Source organism: Myxocyprinus asiaticus, chromosome 48 (genome assembly GCF_019703515.2).
Source record: "Myxocyprinus asiaticus isolate MX2 ecotype Aquarium Trade chromosome 48, UBuf_Myxa_2, whole genome shotgun sequence".
In the NCBI taxonomy this organism is placed as follows: domain Eukaryota; kingdom Metazoa; phylum Chordata; class Actinopteri; order Cypriniformes; family Catostomidae; genus Myxocyprinus; species Myxocyprinus asiaticus.
Genome location: NC_059391.1, coordinates 18,140,101 through 18,165,577, shown reverse-complemented (window position 1 = coordinate 18,165,577; position 25,477 = coordinate 18,140,101). Strand labels below are relative to the sequence as shown.

Genomic DNA, 25,477 nt, shown 5'->3' with positions numbered 1-25,477 from the left:
CGGACCTAAATGCAAGATAAGGGTCACTTTGGGCAGGACTTAGAATGTTCTTAGCATGACAGTGTTATTATTATATATTACAAATAGCAAAACATGTGTACCCATCTGTCAGTGGTGGGAGATAATATTATTTACATTGACTAGATTCAGATGTACTGGGTGAGATGTACACTAAAGATACAGTAAGTGCTTTTGTGCAATGCTTTTTGTCCCATGCAATGCAACCAGTCATTCTCTGTACAGCCAATTGCCTTATCTATTCCTATTCCATACTCTGTACCTTTCTTCTTGTTCTTATATCTTGAATGAGATAAAGAGATATTGTTTTAGTGATCTTGTTGTAAAAAATGTTCTTGTTGTCTGTACTGTAATATAGCAGCATTTGGAAATGAAACCCATTTTAAAAAGTCAGGTTTAACCCTGTTGCTCCATTTTATTACTGAAAGTACACAAACTTTTGTTCGCCCAACATTCTGCTGATAAAGGACTCCACGATATGTGATAATGATAATGTGCTTTACTAATGCTCACAGTTTTAGACACAGTCAACTTTTCACGCATTATGTCAGAATGTTTTGTCATTTACAGGGGGGAAATGCATTTAAGGGGAAACTGGGTTAGTTATCACACAGGGTTCTGAGTCAAAAGTCCAATTGCACAGATGCTTGTTTTCTATAGCAGAGGGTTTGTATGTTGATTTCAAACACCTAATGTCATCATATTTTTGTAATACCTGTGAGAAGTGAGGACAATAAAGTCACATTGGTGTACATTAATGCAAGAGTCAACAATACAGTGAAGGTAGATTTTAACTGAGAGGTTGATCAGTTTTCTCAGGAACTGTTTTATTATTATTTTTATTATTAAAATTTCCCCCATAAATTTAAGGTCAGGTTGTCACATTTATATTTGGCTAAGTTGTCGCAGGTGTTTTATATTGGGTCACTGAATTATTTTATTAATTATTTATTAATAAAAGAATTCAATAACTTATACACATAAATGACACTACCCCAATATAAAACACCTGCGACAAGTTAAATATGACAGCCTGTCCTGACCTGAAAATACCTGTAAATATTTAAAAATGTATACAAATTAGATACACATCCCTGCTGAATTATTTGATCGTAATAATCTGTTTTATTTACAGTATAATTGAGGAAACCAACAACAGTTTGAAGTGATGTGACTGAGAAATGTTTTTATTTAAAAAGCAAATTGAAACAACATAATAAACATCTGTTACAGGACACACAGCATGTCCTGATATGACCCTTAGAAAAAATAACATAGCATAACATTCAAGACAAATGTACCTTTTCATTCACTGTTGATTAAAGATAGTTCACAAAACTAGTTCACTTGGTTAGGGTTACTTGTAACAGACTGCAGACGGAATCTGCAGACTTTCTGCGCTGAAATCGTTGAAAAATGTGCACAATTCTGCACATTGTAAAATGCTTTAAAACGAGTTTAAAGTACAACATGTTTATGGCTGCTGAAAGCATTTTCAAATGCACACAGATTGCATTTGGGCCTGGTAAGAACTATCAAAGTGACCCACAAAGAATACAAACCGGAATGTCAGGCACTATTTCTTATCAAGAAACAAACAATTTGCACTCAAATTTATCCACACCAGCAAATTCACAAGCATATGCTCATTTGATGGGGAAATGTTTTTTTGTATACAGCAAAAGGAAAGTTCATCAAGACAAACTTTTACCAATATTTTACCAAAAAGGTTTAACAAAGGTTGTATTGGCCTTATGTACTTTGAATACTGTAAAATCTATACAACATCAGAAATGGATGGATGGATGGATGGATGTTTCCACCCCGAGTGTCCAATGCACTGATTAGCCTACTTTAGCTCTTTAAAAATCTCCCTTTAAAAGTCTTTGACAACATGTTGTATTCTCCATTTTTGTCCTGTGCATGTTTGCAAGAGTAGATAATAGTAGGAATCCTCTCCTTGGGCAATCTCAAGACATCGGTTTGTATTTTTATTTCTTATTTCATGGCCCTATACAGAAAACAAGAAAGTGAATTTCACTGATTATATTAATGATATAATAATAATTATGGCTACACCATAGAACAATAGAGAATAGGAAAGGAAACACATAACAATGTCAACAATATTGCTCTTATATGTTGTGTAAATATACAGTGTTATTTTTTGTGAAACATTAAATACATTTTTTTTTTTTAAAAAAAACAAAAACAAAACAGCTGTACCTGGGTGAAGTTCCAGTATATACTGAGTCCTTTCTCCTTGGCATTTTTACAGTCATGTAATGAAGGTGTGCTTCCAGTGCCAGAATCCATCAGACAACGGTTAGAATCATAAGTGTGAGATTTGATGCCTCCAATGTAGATCTCTCCATTACGGTTATAGTAACATTGCTGTGAGAGACGGCCAAATGAATATAACTCACAGTTTATTCCAGGGTCAAAAATTACCTTTAGTATTAAATTGCAGTATTTTCTTTCTGTAAATTGTTTTCAGGGACACCATTTGTTGTTTGAAAAGGCTTTTTTTCCCTGGATAATTGGATAAAACTGATCTGAATAGATACACATTTACAATATACTGTTCTTGGCATGTGGCCTTTGGCAATCAGATTTAATAAGACAACCAGATTTAAATGATTGTTTCATTTAGATTAAAGTGGCAATCAGATTTGCATTCAAAGTTGCATTGTAAGCCCACATACAGTACCTGAGGGCTATAGTAATGACACCCATAGATAATTGGTACACTTCCTGGAACAGGTCCTTGATCAATGCAGATGTTTTCTTGCAGATCGTTCTTTAACTGTCACGAGGAATAAACAGCAACAGCTGGGATAACTAGTTTAGATGGATAAATATCCATGAGTTGACATTACGATATTTTATGTCAGTGTATATCAACAGATTAAAGAGTATTTAGTGTGCATATAAACTGGTGGCTAAAAGTTTGGAATAATATACAGATTTTGCTGTTTTGGAAGGAAATTGGTACTTTAATTCACCAAAGTGGCATTCAACTGATCACAAAGTATAGTCAGGACATTACTGGTGTAAAAAACAGCACCATCACTATTTGAAAGTCATTTTTTATCAAATCTAGACAGGCCACATTTCCAGCAGCCATCACTCCAACACCTTATCCTTGAGTAATCAACCTAAATTGCTAATTTGGTACTAGAAAATCACTTGCCATTATATCAAACACAGTTGAAAGCTATTTGGCTTGTTAAATGAAGTTTAACATTGTCTTTGTGTTTGTTTTTTAGTTGCCACAGTATGCAATAGTCTGACATGTTGTAAAAAGGGATAATTTTCTATCCGTTCCGGAGTGGAACTTCAATAAATTGCCCTTGAAGGTCTCTGCGTTGTTCTGTCTTTTCTGAGCGCTGAAGTAAAGTAATTATTGTTAATTCACACATTTGATTCCGTTATTCATTTTATCTGACTCCAATTTTAAGTTGACCTCTAATTTATATTTAAGCTCTAATTAATTTCTGATCATTCTTTTAATTTAACATTTTTAGGTTATTGATTACTCTAAATCCTCTTCTATTCATTGTCCTTTCGATCTTTGGAGACTTACGCCGGCCATTAACCTCCCGAAAATGGATAGCCAGTTCCATTCTTAGTCAGCGGTTGTAGGGTTAACTAATATCGTCTGGTTTGGCCTGTCTCCTAACCAGACGATACTGCCACTTAGTCACATACATACAACTTGCTAAGACGGGCGGTGAGCAGTGACTGAGAGTCTTTAAATGGCTTTCTCCTACCCGGTTGTCCTAGGTGGTTGTCCTGAGTGGTTTAAATTCAAAATGAGAGTCTTTAAATGGCTTCCTCCTATATTAATGCTCCAGTAATTATATAAATGATTTCGGAGGAATTCAGAATAAATCAAATAATAACAATTTATTTGTCAGGTAGGATATACAACATTGTTGCAGAAATTCAAATCAAAGCCAATTTCACATGATCAGAATAAACAAGCATTACTAAAAATATAAGACAAGTCAAAGAAATATACCTGACAAAACTACATGCAGCGGTACATCATGGGATATCTGCTTACAGATTCCCCGAGCTTCTTGCCAACTTTCCTTAAATACCTAGACAGAATAAACATTGTGTACCAAATGGTATTATCCTTTGAACATTGAGAATTTGGGGGTGAATGTGTTCTTGACTCCCTGGGGTTTAACCTTGTTAACATACAGGAGATCATTTAAATTGTAGGTCAAGGAGGGGGATAGACCTCCAGAATTATGCAGTATTGGGCAAAGACCTTATAACTTTGTTACCATTCATTTTATCAACATGGGAGAGAGACCATTATACCAGTCGCACAGAGATCTCTTAAATGATATCAAACACATACGGTTGCATTCTTTGTTTTCATGGTATTTGTTATATTTTTACATATAAATCTTGTGTCTTTGTGTTGGTCCAGAGCTGTTGAAGGGGAGAAGGGGAGAGAAAAGAGGGGGCAGCAAGGTGATTTGCAATTTATCACACTGTGGTGATAATCAGGTGAAAATTTCAGCTTTGTAAAACAATGCAAAGGTGATTTGCAATTTATCACATGTGGTGATATTCAGTTGTAGATTTCAGTTTTTGTGAGAGAGTTCTATGACGTTGATTCTCGGAGAGTTCTTTGACTTTTACCAGAAATGGTGCCTTTTGGTTGTAGACATCCTGATGCCAGCCTTATAATGTCTTAAGGTCAATATTAGGTCAAAAATGGCAAAAAAAAAATTAACTTTCTCTTGAAAGTCATCAGTCAATCATTGTTTTGAGGAATGAAGGCTATACAATGCTTGAAACTGACAAAAAGACTGAAGATTTCATATAAAGGTGTACACTACAGTCTTCAAAGACAAAGGACAACTGGCTCTAACAAGGATAGAAAGAGATGTGGAAGGCCCAGATATACAACTAAACAAGAGGATAAGTACATCAGAGTCTCTAGTTTGAGACATAGATGCCTCACATGTCCTCAGCTGACAGCTTCATTGAATTCTACCCGCTCAACACCAGTTTCATGTACAACAGTAAAGAGAAGACTCAGGGGTGCAGGCCTTATGGGAAGAATTGCAAAGAAAAAGCCACTTTTGAAGAAGAAAAACAAAAAGAAAAGGTTAGAGTGGGCAAAGAAACACAGACATTGGACAACAGATAATTGGAAAAGAGTGTTATGGATCTTAACCCCATTGAGCTTTCGTGGGATCAGCTAGACTGTAAGGTGTGTGAGAAGTGCCCGACAAGACAGCCACATCTACGGCAAGTGAAATGTCACCTGAGTATCTGGACAAACTGACAGCTAGAATGCCAATGATCTGCAAAGCTGTCATTGGTGCATGTGGAGGATTTATTGATGAGAACTCTCTGAAGTAGTTTAAGTATTTTTTTTCCAAATTGTAATAGTAATTTTTCATGTTATTAATGTCCTGACTATACATTGTGATCAGTTGAATGCCACTTTGGTGAATAAAAGTACCAAATTCTTTCCATAAGAGCAAAATCTGTACATTATTCCAAGCTTTTGGCCACCAGTGTAGACAGAGTTGAGAGTATATAGAGTGAAGCATCCTGTTATAGAGTAAACTTAATCTACCTCTTGGAAAATGGCTGAACCTTGTGCGTATCAGAAATGTAAAGATTTTGTGTAACTATGAGCAATTTGTTTCTTACCGCACCATAAGCAACTATGTCCTCCCAGGTGTCTAGCTGAGGATAAACATTTTCCAGATACCATTTGAAGGGCTTACATTTAAGTTTTTCTCGTAACTGTTTTCTCTCGGTCACATCTCCTATATCAATTCCATGATCCTAGAGGTAAAAAAAAGTCACTTTATCAATCCAACGAAGGTCCAGGGTGACCTTTGTCTTTTGACATATTTTGTGTGAAGAGTAAGTGAATGACAGACAGTCTCTGTCTATTACTAACCTTGAGCGGGAGATTCCAGGCAATATTCACATTTGATCTATATTCATCCATCCAGATTTCAGCTACCCGTAATGCATTTCGAATCATGTTCTTATTGAGATCCGGTGAATAGGGCTTATGTGCTCTTTCAATGTGCGCGATTCTAGAACACGGCACCACTTCAATACTTCCGCCACAGAGCCAGACCTGATTTTTTTTTATGTAATAATATACAATATTGATCAAAGCTTTTTTTTTTACATGTATTACTTGCATAGATTTGTTGCTGCAATGTGCAGTATGTAATGACTTACACGTATTCCTAATTCAACATTTTCACCCCCATAAATTATCATTCCTTCGTCCAAAAGACCAATTTCTCCTAAGAACTGACGATCAGCTACAAAGATACCCATGACAGAGGGACTCCTATCAAGGCAAAAAAAAAATGTAATAAATATAGATTCTGCTAACTGTATTTATAAAGATCTTGACATGCTTCTGTCCAAGAACAGTGGGGTCTTTATACGTCATTGTGGGGTTTTTTTTATGACAACATTAATTTAACATGGCGACGAAAGTGGTGATGCACCAAGTAATTCTGGAAAATTCACCATTATCTTCTTTTGTAATGGATTGATGTGTGACTCCCTCAAAATAAATCATTTAAATATATATAAAATATAAAAAAATCCCAGGAGATCAGCAGTTGCAGAAATACTCAAACCAGCCCGTCTGGCACCAACAATCATCCCACGGTCAAAATCACTGAGATCACATTTTTCCCCATTCTGATGGTTTATGTGAACATAAACTAAAGCTTCGGACCCATATCTGCATGATTTTATGACTGCACTGCTGTCACACGATTGGCTGATTAGATAAACGCATGAATATGCAGGTGTACAGGTGTTCATAATAAAGTGGTCACTGAGTGTATAAATATTGGTAATGACTACAGTACATTCTTGTTCTAAAAAGTCTTTTTTTTAATAATTCATGCTTCAGAAGGTTGAACATCAAACAAAGAATGTTACTGAAACTTAAAAATAAGAGGAAACATTTAAGATTCTTATGCAGGGATAACATAGATCATAAATTGTATGTAATTTATTATCTAACTCCGAGTTAAGAAGGAAATCCAGTTACTTACTTCCCTGGTTCTGATAGGTCATTAAGTGTGTACCATTCTGAATGGAAGGACTCATACAAGCACCAAAGAGCCCAATCAAATGCTTGAGATGCTGGGTAATACTGAATAACCTCCAGGGTGTCATAAAGTATTTTGTCGAACACAGGGGAAAGCACTATTTTCCTGTCGGCTTTAATTCTTGCAAGCAGTGGCTCTGCCCTAGAAAAACAAGACAGTGAAATGTTTATACAACAAATATATAAATTGCATCTTATCATGCACACACTGTAGGAGTTTTTACCATTCCTTCTGAACCTCAATGTGGGCATCCAAAATGGCCACCACTTGGCCTGTGGCTGCCTCCCAGCCTGAAATTCTTGCCTTTGCAAGACCCATCTGCCTTTTGTGTCTCACTTTCTTGAGCAAGCCAGGCTTGTCTTTATTAATCAGATCAATATATTCATCCAGAGACAACTGCATATCATCTGCCAAGAAGAGATTAAATAATCATTAGAATATCCTGGAATTAATTTTTGCTTAGTTTACAAGACATTTAGGGATGAGCTGAAGTGTGGTTTTTCTTTTTTCAATGTTAAAACAGTGACGCCATCAATTCTGGGATTCAGTGGAAAAACTCTTAAGAAAATATGCATCTAATGGTTTTTTTTTTTTTTTTTTTTGCTTGAAGCTAAAGTGTGTAATTTGATTGATTTTAAGATATTCTCATATCCCAGCTTAATACTAGCAACAGTTAGCCATTTGTAGACACTCCCCAAAAAGTGTCAAACAATGGCGTGAGTGTGGGGTGGGACAATTTCTTTGTTCAACCAATGGCAGAAGGGGAACTGTTCGGAAAACCTCTTTGAAAATCATTGTTTGAAATGATTTTTACAATTTTGTTTAATGACACTAGTGGCACATAAAATACACTTACACTTCAGCTTCAAGACAATTTGGAACCCATTTTGGAATATGGAATTCTGAACCTATTAACCTTGGTTTACACTTTTTATGTCAACATGATCCCACAGAATGTTTACCGAATGTTCCTGTACCCTGACATTGACTCCATTCTGCTGAGTTACTGATAATCACCATCTCCCATCAGACATTTTTGCATCAGTTTAAATATTATGCTCATTTACAGGTTCATAATTTTATTTTGGGGGTCTACTAGAATAGGTTTACATGCTTTAACGTTCAAAAAACACATTATTTTTCTCATACTGTACATTGCTGCAGCACCTATTTTCACCCTCTGTCTGAAACGTTGTTTTAGCTCCTGTCTCTTTAAAGCCCCCCTTTCCGAAAAGCCGGCCCAGTCAGTTGTGATTGGTCAACCGTTTAGAGCATGTGCCGGAAATGTTATGTCCCTTACCATAACCGAGTTTCAGCTCCCAAGGGCTAAGTAGCCCTTAGGCGGGCATTATGCAAATGTGTTACATAGTGACATAGCTAAGTCACGGAAGTAATGGCTGGACTGCAAACCAGGTGTTTCGGGCAGTTCCAGGGCAGTGTTTTCTGTGGGAGAGAGTAACTCCCTTTGGCATGGACTTTGTGCTTTGTAACTTTGCAGACCTTTTACGTGCACAAACAGCTATATTATACTCTAAATGAAAGGTAAAATCCCAAAAAGCATAACAGGGCCTCTTTAAAAGAATTTACCTTTTCCTTTGGCGCTACTAATGTGTACAGATGCATTGCGTCAGCAACCTCACAGACACGGGTTCTGGTTACTTGTGGAAACCAGGAAGTAGCCGTGTTCAGATAATCAATGATGAGTGCGATTTGGAGTTTTAATTTTTCCTCTAAGATTATATTTTAACTCCAATGACAGTTAGGTTTAGGGTTGGGGTTTGGATGTAGAGTCAATATAACATGCATTACTCTTCATTGTATTACATAATTTACAACTAAAACAACATGCTTTTGGTGCCATTCTGTGGACATTTCACATGGAAACTGAAGCTGACACCAGCCCTAACATTTAATAAACATTTTCTGCTTTGGCCACCGGGTGCAGTGGTTCGAATTTTGGTAGGCACAGACCGATTTTAACTGAAGAACTTTTGACTTACGTTCGGCGAATTTAATAAGATGAAAAAAAAAAGGTTTTACTTTCATAATTAGAATTTCATTTGTTCAAATTAAATGTTTGAATGTTTTGAACAAATTAATTAAAAAAAAAGCAATGTTTTAATGAACATTTATGTCCTTACGTTTTAGTATGTAGTAATAATTATATAAAATCAGTAAGGTACTTGAGGCTGCGCTATATAGACCTTATTCACGCTAGCGCCATCTTTGGGAATGACAATGAGGCTGTGAGGGATAGACTTATCTCTTCAATGGCACGAATGGTATAAAGCTGAATTAAGCTCCTAGATCACATCTGATTTTCCACAAATCATGTTGTCTGGAGTTCTTTGCATACTGAATGTACTTGGATAGATATTTTATCAAAGTGGAACGATCCAAAAAAACACTTTAAACTGCAGTACAGCCCATTGAAGAGATGGTAAGTCTATCCCTCACAGCCTTGTTGTCATTCTCGTTACAAATCAAAGATGGCGCTAGCGTGAATAAGGTTGTGAATTTAGTCCACTGAATGTCCTGCATAACAATGCCCTCCAGCCATGACTATTTTCAAAATAACGCAGACTCTCGTACCTTTTTGCTTGAAAAAAGGCCAAACACAAGGCACAGCCAGGATTCAGGAAATAGGCTACATCAAGAAGACCTTTCACTTTTAAGTTCACCATCTTAGCTTGAAACATTCTTGATTAAATAGCAGCTCAAATGGGAAACCTTCAACTACACAAAAATGATTATTTCTATGTGAGAACTGTACGGTTAGTGTACAAACCATTGGAGCTATGGTCATCTACCAAGACAATTTCCTTCAGCAGATGTGCAGGTGTTCTGTCAATGATGCTGCAGATAGCCCTCTTTATGATCGACAGAGCCTCATTCAGATAAATCAGAACCACACTAATGGTTGGAAGGTCTTTGGGGTAGCTCTTCTCAGCACATCTGCACATTTGTGATAAATTAAGAGGTTACATGATAAGGAAATCCCTCAGTACTGTTTAAAAAAACATTCCAGGTGGAAACCTCATGAAGTTGGTTGAAAAAATGCCCATAGTGTGCAGAGCTGTAATCTAGGCACAAAGTGGCTACTTTGAAGAAGCAAAAATATGAAATAGATTTGTCTAATTTCATAATTTTGATGACTTTACTATTTCTTTAAAATGTGGGAAATAGTAATAATAAAGAATGAGTTGGTGTGTCCAAACTTTTGACTGGTATATGCAGCTAAAGGCATGTTTAGTTGTGTCAACAATTGTTTTTGGACTGCATATAACTGCAAACATTAAACTTTCACCAGTAATAGTAATCTGCAAATACTGCAATGTCAGTCTTTGTTTGCCCTCGTTCGTATTCCAATGCCTACAAATCCAGGCACATCTAATGTTACAAATCTATGCCGCTTTGACCACATACATGCATTAAACTTAACAAAGGATATAAGACCAAGCCTACCTGGGGTCTCGAGTATCAGGGATTGTTCTGTTGAGCGGTAATCTGTTACTGAGAAAAGAATTGTAGCCATATTCCTGAAACTGCTTTTCCGCCTCTATCTGTTCCTCCTCAGTGAGTTCAGCTCTCCATGAGCTGAAGAGAGATGATCGTGGATACAACTTCTTCATTTTAATTTTCGTCATAGTTTTTTGCTCCCCATCAGTCACTTTGTCTTTTTGATTTCTGTACTCTATGGATTTGGCTGTACAGAAAAGGCCAACCTTTGAGACTGCCACAGAAACTACTAATGTACCTAAATGCCTAGCTCATGCATCATTTACTCACCGTCATATTGTTCCAAATGACTTTTTCTCTTCCGTGGAACACAAAGTGAATTGTTAGGCAGAATGACAGCCTCAGTCACTATATGCACTTTGATTGTAGGCAAAAACAATGCAATGAAAGTGAATAGTGACTGAAGCTCTCAGTACCTAACATTCTGCCTGACATCTCATTTTGTCTTCTAAGCCCGTTGCACATTGTACGATTTTGGCCACGATTCTGCCGTCTGAGACAAATTTCGGAATCCTAAAGGATTTCTGTAGTCTTAGGGCAAAATCGGCAATCTTACAGCATTCAGTGTGACATGTTCACCAACGGCCGATTAATAGCCTTTGCGATGATCTTCAGCCTCCGACGAAGTTCTGGCAGTGTCAGAAATTTAGCATCGCAGTCGTATATTGTGACTGCTATTACGACGGCCAGATGAGATATTCCACTCTTCTCTCACACCCCAATACACTTGGAAAGAAACCTGCTCTGTGTTTGTGCCACCATAGCAACATTTGTGCCCAACTTTCAATGTTTATTTCTTCTTTTAATTTTATATAAAAAGTTTTATTAAATAAATAAGCAGAAAATACTTGGAGAAAAGTGTAACACGTCAGCAATATGAAACCATAATTCTCTGAATTAAATAAATACAGCGCTTAGGCTACAAAACAAAAATAAATAAATGATTGCATTTTCTTAACACGTTTTTTTTCTTTACATTTATCATGCATTTTCTTTACAACGTTATTTTAATTACTATTTTACTTTTAATAAATTTACTTTAAACGTCTGTAAACTTCTTTAGTTAAGATTCACACCACTCCAATTTTATTTAAAAATAAATAAATAAAATAAAATAGAAAGATTGAACAATTTATACTGGTAAGTATTTGTGGGATGTTTTAATCCAAATCAGCAGATACAGATGAAGTGGGAGACCCACATTGACTCCACTGTGAAAAAGGCCCAGCAGAGGTTGAACTTCCTTCGCCAGCTGAGGAAATTCAACCTGCCACAGGCGCTGCTGATACAGTTCTACTCAGCGGTCATTAAGTCTGTCCTCTGCACTTCAATAACTGTCTGGTTTGGTTCAACTATGAAATCAGACATCAGAAGACTACAAAGGACAGTTCGGACTGCTGAGAGGATTATTGCTTGCCCCCTTCCCTCCCTTCAAGAACTATACACTTCCAGAGTGAGGAAAAAGGCTGGAAAAATCACTCTGGACCCCACTCACCCTGCCCACTACCTTTCTGAACTGTTGCCTTCTGGCCGACGCTTCAGAGCTCTGAGCACCAGAACCGTCAGGCACAGGAACAGTTTTTTCCCTCAGGCTATCCATCTCATGAACAGTTAAAACTGCCCCTTTGAGCAATAATTAATGTGCAATACACAGCTTAGTCTTTTTATATTATCCAACACATCCAACCTCTTCTGCCATTACATTCCTTTGCACTGTATATAACCGATTTGTATTTAGATTTGCACTACGTATGTGTATGTGTGTATGTGTATATATATATATATATATATATATATATATACACACACACAGTATATATGTATAAATGTGTGTATATGTATGTATATGTGTGTGTGTGTGTGTGTGTGTGTATATATATATATATATATATATATATATATATATATATATATATATATATATATATATATAGTCTATTGTGTATTCTATATATACTTTATTTTCTTTTCAATTTTTTTATTTTTTTTTATTCAATTTGTAATTATTTTTTAAAAGTCTTGTTGCTGTTTTGTATTGTTGTGTACTGGAAGCTCCTGTCACCATGACAAATTCCTTGTATGTGTAAGCATAATTGGAAATAAAGCTCATTATGATTATAATAGAAATCTATGTCATGTTTGTGCATCATCCATAGGGAATTTGCAAGCGTGATATATTATCAGCTTATATGAATGTTCGAAATTTTGCGTGGCCTATAGGTTACTAATCTAAAAGAGGACAAAGACATACTATAACCCACCTTTTTTTGTTTTCACCAATGTGAACGGAGAAGTTTGTAATTTTTATTTCCACAATGAATATTTGCTTGTGGTAGCTCATTATTACTGTAGGCTACCTCCCGCACTTACGTTCATTCTCAACATCTGTAATTTTATGTATTTGTGATCATCTTATTATAGGCCTTTTTGATCAAATCCATCTTTTAAATGTTAGCCTATGCTCGTGATGGAGTGGTATTAGAGCAACGGAAATGCTGATGTCCTGACTTTCAGAGAGAGAGAGAGAGAGAGAGAGAGAGAGAAATGCTCCTCTGGGCAGATTTTGCCGTTTCGCTTCTATTCTGCAACACTCCCGTAACGCGAGTCACGTTCACTGATCGGGACGATTGGGAACACAGTCGGCAACGATGTGTATCGTACAGTCTGACAAGCAACAATCTTAAAGCACTGTAAAAATCCTACAGTGCATAGAGAGAGTCTTATGGGTTTTGAACTGATGAGTTAATGATGACTTAATTATTTTGGGGTGAACTATACCTTAAGTATATTTTTGTAATTGTTTATTAAAGGTGCACTCAGTAACTTTTTTGTTTGTCATTTTGGACTGACAGTGACCCCTAGTGGCCTGGATGTAGCATCATTCAAAATCAATTTTATTTACAGATATTTAGTTATTTGGTTCCAGATGCCATTGTAGAAATTATTCTCAGTAATCCATGAATCATTTAATCCAAAAGTTAAAGTGTCCAATAACAGGGCGGTTACTGAGATTAAGCGTGTAATAATCGACTGGTCATGTGATTGTAACATGGCAGTCTCCATGAGGGGACCCTTTCCATGTAGATTGAAACAGTTTTTGTAAGTTACTGATACGACTGGAGTCCTCATCTCAGGCGAATAGTCATGATTTTAGACATTTATTTTAAAATTACAATTCATTTCTTTTGGAGTAAAAAATGTTTAATGAGGAAAAAAAATTACTGAATGCACCTTTAATTAATACTACTAAGTCTACTATTCCAAGTGTGAAGTATGTTGAAAACAATATTTGTTTTATTCAGATCTATTTACAAAATCTTGAAAATAAGTCATACATCAATCATAAAGCATGCATAGAAAAAAATATCAATTTTTAAAGTCACAAACAAAAAATTTCTATAATTAGCTGAACAGGTAATCTAAGTGAAATCTTTATCAGTTAATTTATGCAATATACACATTGCATAATAGAAAATCCAAAACAAAGATGTCACAGACTCACCTATTTTATTTATTTGATCTTCTATTCTCCTCAATCTGGTAAGAACTTCAGTATCTTCTGGTTTTTGTAACCTGCTGTCTCTAGACTCCTGATGTCTAATAAATGACATGTACACTAGAGAGTAAGCTATGACAGCAATCCCAACTAAAAAACTCATTCTTGCAGCAAGCCGCATTTTAAAACTGTCTTAATGTTCGTGATTTATAAGTAAAATACCAAAGAGTAAGAAAGATCATTCATAAAGCTATCTGCCAACAAAGGTGTAGTCTTTGATTTGCTGTGAAAAACTTTTGAAACGAGATCTGGGAGTGGTTTACAGAGCTACTGATACTGTCTGAAGCACAAAGTCAAAGTTCTTGGAACAGAACTATCAACTGTGCTAAAAAATATTATACAAATTGTTCTCAGTTAAACAATGTTTAATGTGTGATGTGGCAACACACACACACCCACAATAAAAAAATGGATATTATTTTATTTGAATGTTCTATGCCCATTTTAATAGACCAGGTATATGTATCACCTAAATAATTTGAGACTCCAGCAGCAGAAAACCAGTAGTGCAGTAGATACAAATTCTTTTTAATGAAATTGAATGTTTAATATAAAATATTGTAGCCAATATTTTTTTTATTTTTGATACATTTAGCATGAATATATATCTCTTTAATAATTTGGACACTTAAAGGTGCACTCAGTAATTTTCTCCCCATTAAAAAACATTTACTTCTAAATAAATCAATTGTAATATTGAAACTTGAATCATGAATCATGACCACTCCCATGAGATGAGGACTCTAGTCAAATCAGTAACCTTATAAAAGCTGTGTTATTCTACATGGGGCAGGGGTGCCCTCATGGGGGCTGCCATTTTAGAATCACATGACCAGATGAATACTACTCACTTAATCTCAGTAACTGTCTTGTTATTGGACACTTTCACTCTTGGATTAATCATGGCTGACGGTGAACACTGAATTTCTACAATGGCATCTGTAACTGAAAACTATTGATTTTGAATGATGCTGCATCCACATCACTAGGTGTCACTGTTAGTCCAAGATGACATGAGCAAAAAGTTACTGAGTGCACCTTTAAAAAATGTCTGAATGAAATTGCAGTAGATACAAAATATCAAACCAAGTGGCACAAATTACGCTAGACCTTTTTTCTAAACAAACATTCCTTACAATAAACAAACTTAGCTATTTATGCAATTACTTTGAACCAACTGATCTCAATCCATTTTTAGTTGCTGACAAAGGTGTTCCTGCAAAGTAACCACAGGTGTAGTTCAGCGTATTAACTACGGACATGTTCCACTAATTTTTGACAGCCCGAAGGAGTCCAATTATTTATTGTCTTCATTTTGAACAACATGTATAAGCTCAAAAAGTGTGTTTGTACTGTATCTCTTTAAAATACACTAATCATTTTTGACATGTGGCTCAGCTGTTGGGGACACTGCTTATATGATTTAGATCTATGAAAAAAGAAGACATTTTGAGACAAAGCTATAGGTTGAATATCTTTATTTATTTACAGAAAAAAGTAAAATTCGACATCAAGTGAGGAACATCAAAGAGCTGACTGGAAACAGGACCGACCACCAGATGCTCAATAGCTGACTTTTTTGGCAGGCTTGGTCTCTCCAAGTTCAGCCTCCAGGAAACGAAAGCGGCGATGACGTCGTAAAGTTTCAATGGCCTTCTGCTCAACGGAGGAAGGTGTGATGCCCAAGTCCTCCAGACCTGGGAGGTCGGGGAACTTCATGTCTGTTGTGTGAAACTAGAAATGGGGTGATTATTTAGATAATTATTTGTTGCATATTTAGGTTGCACATTACATGTGCTGCTAAGCAAAGACAAGAGCTCTGCTGCAGAAGATAGTGAGCTGCCTACATAGACAGCATTTTAAGGAAATAAAGGCACATTCCCTACACGAAGGCTGAATAATGTTATGGCATACTGCTGCACAACTAGACATACATACAGTCTTTGTGAAGCATATGTAGACAAGAGGTGCTGAGGAGGAGGAGGGTTTCAGTAAGAAAACCTATCAGCTTGATCCATGTATAGTTTCATGACTGAACTTAAAGACAAATTTGTGTGTGCCACATCTTTAAGTTTATTAGAGTAGTGTTTCATTAGCTTAGCGAAATGCTAATGTTAAACTCAATTGGAATTGTGAGTCAAACCTTCCATGGTTCAAATAAGGGCCGTTTGTGTAGTGCTCGTACTGTGCAGAGTTGCTGCTTAAGTAGAGCATTTCAAATCAGTCAGTTATGAGGGTCTATTTTATTTACTATGCCACCTTAGACGGTAGCTGTATATTTATGAATTAGACAGCAAGGCCACTCACTAGGTTTCGGAACAGAGCTAATATGTGAACAATACAATTAATACCAATTTAGAAGTTTTCACACAAATGTATTATATAAAAATCTTAAGTGACTGTGATGAGGAAGAGGGAGTGGCAGGGCCGTGAGGACGCACGCCCGGTGCTGAATTGTCCTAATCAGCCAGGAGGGGTATAAAGATGAGCCAGAGGCATCAGTTAGAGAGAGAGAGAGAGAGAGAGAGAGACACGCATCCGCTGTGTGTGTGTGTCTGACTGTTCTGCCGGTTCCCGCCTCCTCTATTCCTGAAACCCGTTACAATGCTGCCGAAACCCAGGAAGGAGGAGGGAGGCGCCGTCGTGGAGTCCTCGCTGCTGCCATCTGCCGGGAAGTGGAGGTGCCACGGCGACGGAGTCGTCACAGGAACCGCTGCCGTCCGGCAGGAAGGGGAGGAGCCGTTACCGTCCACCAGGGGTCAGAGGAGCGGCTATTATCCACCAGAGGGTAGAGTATTGGCTGAGGACAAGGCGACGGCGTGTCCTCTTTCTCTCTCTGTCTCTCCCCCTAGCTCTTTCCCAGGGCTCCAGAGAGGCGAGGAAGACCTGCCGGCAGATGGATGGCCGTAAGGGCAACAACTCCCCTCCAGGAAGGGAGGGGAGTACGTCATGCTGGAGGTTTCCCCGGCCTGAATTGGGCAGTGGAGGAGTGTGATGAGGAGTAGGGTATGGCCGGGCCATGAGGACGCAAGCCCGGCGCTGAGTTGTCCTAATCAGCCGGGAGGCAGTTAAAGACGAGCCAGGGACGCCAGTTGTAGAGAAAGACACACACCTCCACTGTGTGTGTGTGTGTCTGTGTGTTTATGTTTGTTTAAGTTGATTTATGTCATTAAAGATATGCTGACTGTTCTGCCAGTTCCCGCCTCCACCTCGCCCATCCTGAACCCCGTTACAGTGACATTCAACTCTGATGTAAAACTCAATCGCAAAAATACTTGAGACACATACCCGGTCTACTTTATCTCGGGTTGTCCAGGGCTCGAAAGGATTCATCTCAAAGAAGCTTGCGATGAGCCTGAAACCAAAGAATCAAAATGTGAATACATGAATCTGCCAAGCCCCAAGACAGCTTCCGTAAATTGTTTGGGTAAGACAACTCTTCACTGTTTGGATAACTACATAGCAAAAACTTATGAGATCACACAATGCTTACTGATAGATAGGGCGAGGTATGGGGTAAGCCACAAACGGCCTGTGGGCCACTGCGTACACATACTCCACCAAGTCATGCAATAAGTACCGATTGGGCCTGTAGAGCAAAACAATTCTCTTTTCAAAACTCTTTATGAGAACACAGGAAATCATAGCAGACTGGACCACAGTCAGCCAAAATTGGAAGGTATCCCTAAAAACAAACACAATAGTGAAGATTGGGACAATCCTCACCCAACCAATGCATATGTTTTCCCAATGGCATCAGGGTCTTTGATGGCATTGACGATGGCTTTGGCCACATCCACCACCTGGACAAAGTAAGGGAGGGAAAAATATTAATTATTTAATCTGAGAACAATATGCTAATGTTATCACAGACATTAAAGAACACTGGCTTTAAATGGACAGCAGGGATGTGCAATATATAGAATACATAGTACATTCTCAATTGTTTTGCTGGGGTTAAAAAAATATTAAATCCTTTTCTTAAAGAGCACATCAGACTGATTTTGCAACCCTACCTTGTCTCACAAATTGGCAGTATGAGAGTTAAGATGAACAGTGTCTCTGATTTCAATTTTAGCAAAATGGTTTTGTAGTTGATAAGTCCAACAACCATTCATTTGTCTCATCACTCAAGAATGTTTGCTGAAGTCTCCACCTGGCATTTTTCACATTTTAGTATGTTTTGGTAAAAATAGCTATAGGTAAATATTGCAGTTTAAAATATTACTATGTATTGATAAATGAAAATAATTAAATATAATTTATCTTTGTGTTCATTTAAACAGTGTGGAAGACTTTTACTGTACTTCTGCCACTAAACACTTTAAATATTATTGGCTTCAATAGCTGCTGGTCAAAACAATGATTCACATTAAAGCCATTTCAGAGCAAACATACAAATATGAATATATAGTCTACATCAAATATTGTCAAAAGGCTAAAAATTCATGAGATGTTTTTTTTAGCTATATTGCCTAGCTAGCTTTTATGGACAGAAAAAGGATCTGAAATGTAGGGTCATGGTACTCACATGAACAGGTTGTTTGACAGTCTTCTTGCCCATTGCAATAAGAGGCACAGCTTTGCCAAACCAACGCATGTCTAAATGCAGAACATTAAGTGTAAACAAAGAGAAAATCTTGATACAGTAAAACAATGTGCTGAGGTTAAACATGCATGACTTTGGGTTAGATGTGAACTAGAATGCCCCCTACCGTTGTCTTTACAAATAGTTGTTATTTAATGCAGAACAAATACTTCTTTTGTTGCCAATAGTCACATATAAATGAATGCATACTTTAAATTGTTATGATCAATTACTGTTTTCAGGGAGCAGTCAGATACCTACTAGCAAAATGGTTAAAGAATCTGTCCTCTCTTCCAAAGCACTCAGAGGGTTTCATAATGATGGCATCAGGAAACTCTTCCCTCACTGCTGCCTCACCTACAGCCTGAAAGAGGACACACTCTGACAAGTTATTAAACAAGAATGGAGCCTAACTTTTACAGTGATTTTTGCAGAATGGGAAAAATCATGTTTATGGACTAAATGCAACAACCTTCAGGAGAACATGGTACAGCATTCACAATGTGACCCATTTCCAAGTGATAACTGATACAGAGAAAAAAGTAGGACAGAACTTGATTTTTTTTAATCATAATTAACATACTGTGGCTGTATCCCAGTTGACTGGAGTTTACATTTGATTGTGGAGGGCTTCTCCTGTACTGAAACAACATCAGCAGCTACTTTTGACAGAGATGTGGAGGCTGAAGATCAAGTTCACCCTCGAGAGCATCTTGGCATATGCCGAAGGTTACACTTCTGTCATTATTTGCTATTATTGCCATAACCTTTATAACATTACCTTTAAATGGCATTAAATTGCTGCATTAACTATTGGCTAGATTTTAGAAAGGCTGCATTACCTACACCAGTACCCTAAAACAATGCCTACATAGCTATTTGGCAACTGGTTAACATTATTTTCGGCCTTAAAGTCTTTGCACACCAAAGGCGATGCGACTATGAGAGGCACATCGCCGACAAATGGCCATTTCACATAGAAAGCGACACGAATGATTGCCGTTATCACATGCACGCCTTTATAATAGGTGACTAAACGACAAGCAATTTTACCCTGATACGGCATATTTGAGGTGATCTGACCTCCGCCCATTACGGATGAGCAGAAGAATGACAAGTTAACTAACAAACAAGTTCTCTAGCAAGCAGATCGAGAAAAAACAAACATGAAAATGGATTTCTCTACAAGCTGAAGCAGTGATGAAGAGTTTGTTGATTTGCTTATGCTCATGTTATCATTTGGAATAAGAGTGTTATATGCCACTGCCACGCATTTATACTTGTGTTAAATACATTTGTTTAAAATCACTGTGTAATGCGCACTCACAATGACTGTTAAAACAAATGTTTAATTGTATCATATTGCCACTTACATCTGTTTGTGCTATATATTTGATTAAAACCCTTAAAAGTGACGACATTTAAACACTCCAAGAGTCTATATAATGCACACAATAAAAAAAAATATCTACAAAAATATAAAACAAAATGTAAATGATAAACATAGCAATAAAGATAACAATTTTGTAGAGACACCACCACGTTTTTGGTATACAAGGCATTTTAATACAAAGACATATATACACAGTGCAGAACAATGGTTTATCACAGTTAATTGTTGGAATTACACCACTTCCTGCATGCTCAAAAAATTAGACTTCTCTTTTTTTGTTGAACATGATGAGCATGTGCTTTGATTCTGAAGGAAACTGCTACATCACACATTTCTTTGTCTTAAAGGAATAGTTCACCCAAAAATGAAAATTCTGTCATCATTTACTCCCCCTCATGCCATCTCAGATGTGTATGACTTTCTGCTGAACTCAAATGAAAATGTTTAGAAGAATATCTCAGCTCTGTAGGTCCATACAATGCAAGTGAATGGGTGCCAACATTTTGAAGCTCAAAAAAATCACGTAAGTCAGCATAAAAGTAATCCATACAATTCCAGTGGTTAAATCAATGTCTTCAGAAGCGATGTGATAGGTGTGGCTGAGAAACAGATCACTTTCACATTCTTCTTTTGTGTTTTAAGGGATTCACATTCTTCATGCATATCACCCCCTACTGGGCAGGGAGAAGAATTTCAAGCAAAAAATGGCTTAAATATTGATCTTTTTCTCACCCACACCTATCATATCACTTCTGAAAATATGGATTAAAACACTGGAGTGGTATGAATTACGATGATGCCTTTACGTGCTTTTTGGAGCACCATCATTTTGGCACCCATTCACTTGAATGGAACTACAGAGCTGAAATATTATTCTAAAAATCATAATTTGTGTTCTGCAGAAGAAAGTCATACACATCTAGGATGGCATGAGGGTGAGTAAATGATGGGTGAACTATCCCTTTAATGCACGTTGTTGATGTAGCTTTTTGTGACATGCTGAAATGTATAATCAATACGTATACATGCACGGTTAATTTCTCAGTTGTTTCCAAGTCTTCACTGAATTATTGTTAGATATGATGCATTAAAACAAATTTGATGCTGCCGGGTTCTGACCGAGAAGCAGACATGTAATTAAAACAAATAATTAAAATATATTTTTTTAATAATTATCAAATAATTACTAAATGTTTAAATAAAATATTTTGGCCCGCATAAGATGCCGTTTAGTCCAAACACACCCAAGATGGGTGTGCATGCATGCAGAAGAGAGAGATATTCATTGATTTTTGATGTCTGTTCAGATGTATTTTTGAAATATTTTCATTATTTTTGTGTATATATATTTAATATTAAGAATACATTTATTGAAAAGATGTTATTTTATATAGGTTACTGTACAGTATACTATACGTTATGATTTCTATGCTGATAATTCACCCACATGGTTAAAAAAATTTAACAGCTTATTTCCACTTATTTTGCTAGAGGTAAGTCCATTATTTTGTAGATGCCACAATATTTATTATATTAGAGATATAGAGAACTCACGTACGATTAAATGCAAAGGCAAAACATTTAGCAATATGGTATAAATTATAAAGACAATCCACATATGATCATATCATTTTTAAAGAGTATGCAAGGCAGTGATGCAGCAATATCATATGATGCAAATTAAATACACATCCTCACCGCTGGTTCAGGATTTCTACATCGAGTTTCTTTATACACCCGGCATGATTTTTTTTTTAAAAAGCCTCGCTTTGTCGGCCCAATATTCGGAGTGAATGTCTGCTCCAGGTGCGAATGGCTCGTAAAGAATCTATTGTTTTGATTCAAAATTTTTAATCGCAGGGAGAAATCACAGCGAAAGTTCACGTTTGGCCTTTAGAGATGCCAGCCGGAAAGTTGTTTCAGAGGTGGCGCAACGTTTTTTTGAGCGGGGGTGGGGGTGAACTATTATTACCTTATTATTATTATTACCTATTACATTACCTTATTCCTTAGATACTTGGAGGGGCTGCGGATATCTGCATTAAGGTGGGACATATGAATGAATTTTTTAATTCCGGCTTCACGAGCTGCCCTCGCAATCTGCTGAGGGATGGAGACGAAGACATCTTCAAACTTGTAGTTCCTTTAAAAGAGGAAAGAAAAATGTGTTATTATATTTCAGTGTTATAGCAATAATCTATTAAACACTTATTACTTGATTATAATCATCAGATTATTTTTATTAGATCAGGGTCTGAAAAAGGCTGAATTCAGTTTAATATTAATAAATCAAGGATCCTTTGATTTTGAGATATGAAAATGCTCTTAGTTTGTCACTTTATCATTATCAGGGCTCAACAATATGTGGCTCAGGACCACTGTCAGAGTGTTTCAGGTCAGATAGCAGACCTTTTGTCCTATCAAGCCAGTGCAGCGTTGTCAACATATCTTGCAAACTAAACATATATATTTTTTGTGATGTATTGAACACTGTTGAAGGATTGCTTCAAGTCACCACGGTAATCATATCTAGATGGTTTACAAACATATTTTAGTTTGTAAAATAAGGTTCCAGGAGCTCAACTTGTAGAGCATGGCGCTAGCAATGCCAAGATCATGTGTTCGATTTCCAGGGAACACACAAACTGACAAAATGTATAGCATGAATGCACTGTAAGTCGCTTTGGGTAAAAGTGTCTGCCAAATGCATGTGAACGTAAATGTAAATATTTGCTGAAAGAGCAAGAATGACTTAGAATCAGTAAGAATGCCATAATTGTCCAGCAAAAGTCTGTTCATGTGTATATATGAAGTTTATATGAATTTATAGCTGAATTTCTTTATAAAGAAAACATAAGACTTTCAATAGCTATTTATTGTATTTGTGGTGAAGCCAGTGAAAATGTTGGCAGAGCATGTAAAACTCTGCACTACTTGCCGGACCAGGTGAGCAGAAAAATCCTTTTTGTTGAGCCCTCATCATGTTAATTTGCCAGTACAGTCTATCCAATACCTGGTCTCCCACTCTCTTCCCACAAGGTTGATCACCACGTTGGAGTGAGAGATTGCTCTTTTGATAGATTCTTTATCTCTTGCATCCCATTCCTGAAACAGTGTCAAAAAGCATTTGATCAGTGAAGCCTAAATTCCAACATCCTTTCATTAGAGGGAAATCTGGTCCTCCTCATATAAGACATGAGATGTAATACATGAAGTATTCACCATAAAGATGATCTGGCCGAGATCTCCCATGGGCCTGAGGTACATAAGATCGTACTGGTCACATCGGTGGGGAACCACGATCTGGGAGCCCATTCGTCCTGAAACAAAGCCAAACAACTTTATAAGCCAATAAAATAGCACTGCGCTGTGTTTCCCAAAAGCATTGTAAGCTAAGTAGATTGAAGAAACTACTTTGGTCTCTTAGATCAATGTAAGCTTGTGATGCTTTTAGGAAATGCAGCCCTGGATAGTTTAGGCTATATGTGAACTGAGCTTATTCTGGCTTTTGCTAAGAAAAGTCTCTTGACTAGGAATCTTAAAAGTACCTGTAAATCAATACATATAAAAAAAAGACCACTTTATGTGGAAATTATAGTCATTTTGCTGTGGTATCGAAACTAGTATAGAGAAATGTTTTATTTCACTGGTATCGGCAACAACAACTGAAATTTTGGTATCGTGACAACCCTTATCTTGACTCACCGAGTCGGTTGACAACATATCTCCCGAGGAAGCCAGTGGCTCCAAACACTGTTGCAGCTACTCCACTGAAGGAGGAGCGGCCTCCTTTTCCCCGGGGCACCACGGCATGATGGATCCTCCTATGCTGAACTGCCACAGGCCCAGCTGCAAGCACCACTGGAGAACAGGTGCCTAAAGTACAGAGAAGAAACAATGGAAAACTATAAAGAGTGACACATTCAAGTCAAAATGACTTCCGATCTTTCTCAGTCAATAATACAACACTGCTGTGTTGTACTCATTAAATAAGCATTTGAGCACAAGTAATGCCTAAACACTTGATAAGCATCAGAGTTAAAGTTAGGAGAACATATGGTGTGATTCAAAACATCAATTAAAGGATAGTTCACCCAAAAATGTATTTGACTTTCTGAGAGAAAATCTTACTGATTATCTTTCTTCTAAAATCACAAGCAAAGATATTTAGAAGGATATCTCAGCTTTGTAGGTCCATACAATGCAAGTAAATGGTGGCCAGCACTTTTAAGCTACGATAAAGCACATAAAAGCAGAATAAAAGTAATCCATAAGACTACAGAGGTTAAATATGATAGATGTAGTTGAGAAACAGACCAATATTTAAGTCCTTTTTATTATAAATCTCCACTTTCACTTCCACATTCTTCTTTTGTTTATGGTGATTCACATTCTTCGTGTATTTCACCACCTACTGGGCAAGGTAGAGAATTTATAGTAAAAATTTAAATAGTAAAAAATAATTTAAATATTGACCTGTTTCTCACCCACACTTATTTCACTTGTGAAGATATGGTATTTAACCACTGGAGTAGTTTGGATTACATTTATGCTGCATTTACGTGCTTTCTGGAGCTTCAAAGTTCTGGCCAACATTCACTTACACTGAATGGACCCACAGAGCTGAGATATTTTTCTACAAATCTTCGTTTCTATTCCTTTAAGTGAATTTATAAAAGACCATCAGATATCGTCGTTGGAGTGTTATTCTTTGGAATACAAACGGGCACTGTCTTAAAACCTAGTTAGCTGCCAACCTAAACGGCATTATGTGAGTGCATGTTGTCAAAAAAAAAAATAAATAAAAAAGCTACATTCGAATAACTGAAGGATGCTGTCTATGTAAGGAGCTCACTAGGTTTTGAGCAACAGAGCGGAAGAGTGACAGTGTTTGCCTGTATTTCTGAAAAGCAATGGCTGCATTCACTCGTGTTTAGAATAAAAAACATGGTATATTTTGATAAGCCTGTACAAGTATTACTGCATAAATAAGGCCTTGGGGTCACTACACACAAGACAACGACATCTTTAAACGTGTCCCCGTCAGAGTATAACTCGGCCATATAACAGTCTAATTCACAACCGCATCTGTTTACAGTCAAACTGTATAGTACAGTAATATAAATGTGAACTCACTTGAAATCCTTGAAAGGACACTCGCAGGACGGCAAATCATAGTGGCAGCCGCCATGTCTCTGGCCGTCAGCACGGATTACGGAAACTGCGGAGAGTCAAACTCAAGATGAAATACGCGAAAGCGAACAGTTATT

General features: G+C 37.0%; 2 protein-coding genes across 2 annotated transcripts; both read right to left on the bottom strand.

Moving 5' to 3' along the window:
* Window positions 1-1,894: 1,894 nt before the first annotated feature.
* Window positions 1,895-14,347, bottom strand: LOC127437817 (probable polypeptide N-acetylgalactosaminyltransferase 8). Its single transcript, XM_051693015.1, has 11 exons — window positions 14,173-14,347; window positions 10,617-10,857; window positions 9,940-10,106; window positions 7,375-7,558; window positions 7,095-7,292; window positions 6,256-6,370; window positions 5,963-6,148; window positions 5,707-5,844; window positions 2,729-2,824; window positions 2,245-2,412; window positions 1,895-2,029 (listed from the first exon to the last, which is right to left on the bottom strand). The coding sequence occupies exons 1-11, from the start codon at window positions 14,345-14,347 to the stop codon at window positions 1,895-1,897; spliced, it is 1,803 nt and encodes a 600-aa protein (XP_051548975.1).
* Window positions 14,348-15,687: 1,340 nt separating this feature from the next.
* Window positions 15,688-25,433, bottom strand: LOC127437821 (NADH dehydrogenase [ubiquinone] 1 alpha subcomplex subunit 9, mitochondrial-like). Its single transcript, XM_051693020.1, has 11 exons — window positions 25,344-25,433; window positions 23,913-24,083; window positions 23,430-23,527; window positions 23,221-23,312; window positions 22,209-22,350; window positions 19,076-19,178; window positions 18,758-18,828; window positions 17,953-18,029; window positions 17,720-17,815; window positions 17,515-17,581; window positions 15,688-15,960 (listed from the first exon to the last, which is right to left on the bottom strand). The coding sequence occupies exons 1-11, from the start codon at window positions 25,396-25,398 to the stop codon at window positions 15,790-15,792; spliced, it is 1,143 nt and encodes a 380-aa protein (XP_051548980.1). The 5' UTR covers window positions 25,399-25,433; the 3' UTR covers window positions 15,688-15,789.
* Window positions 25,434-25,477: the final 44 nt, after the last annotated feature.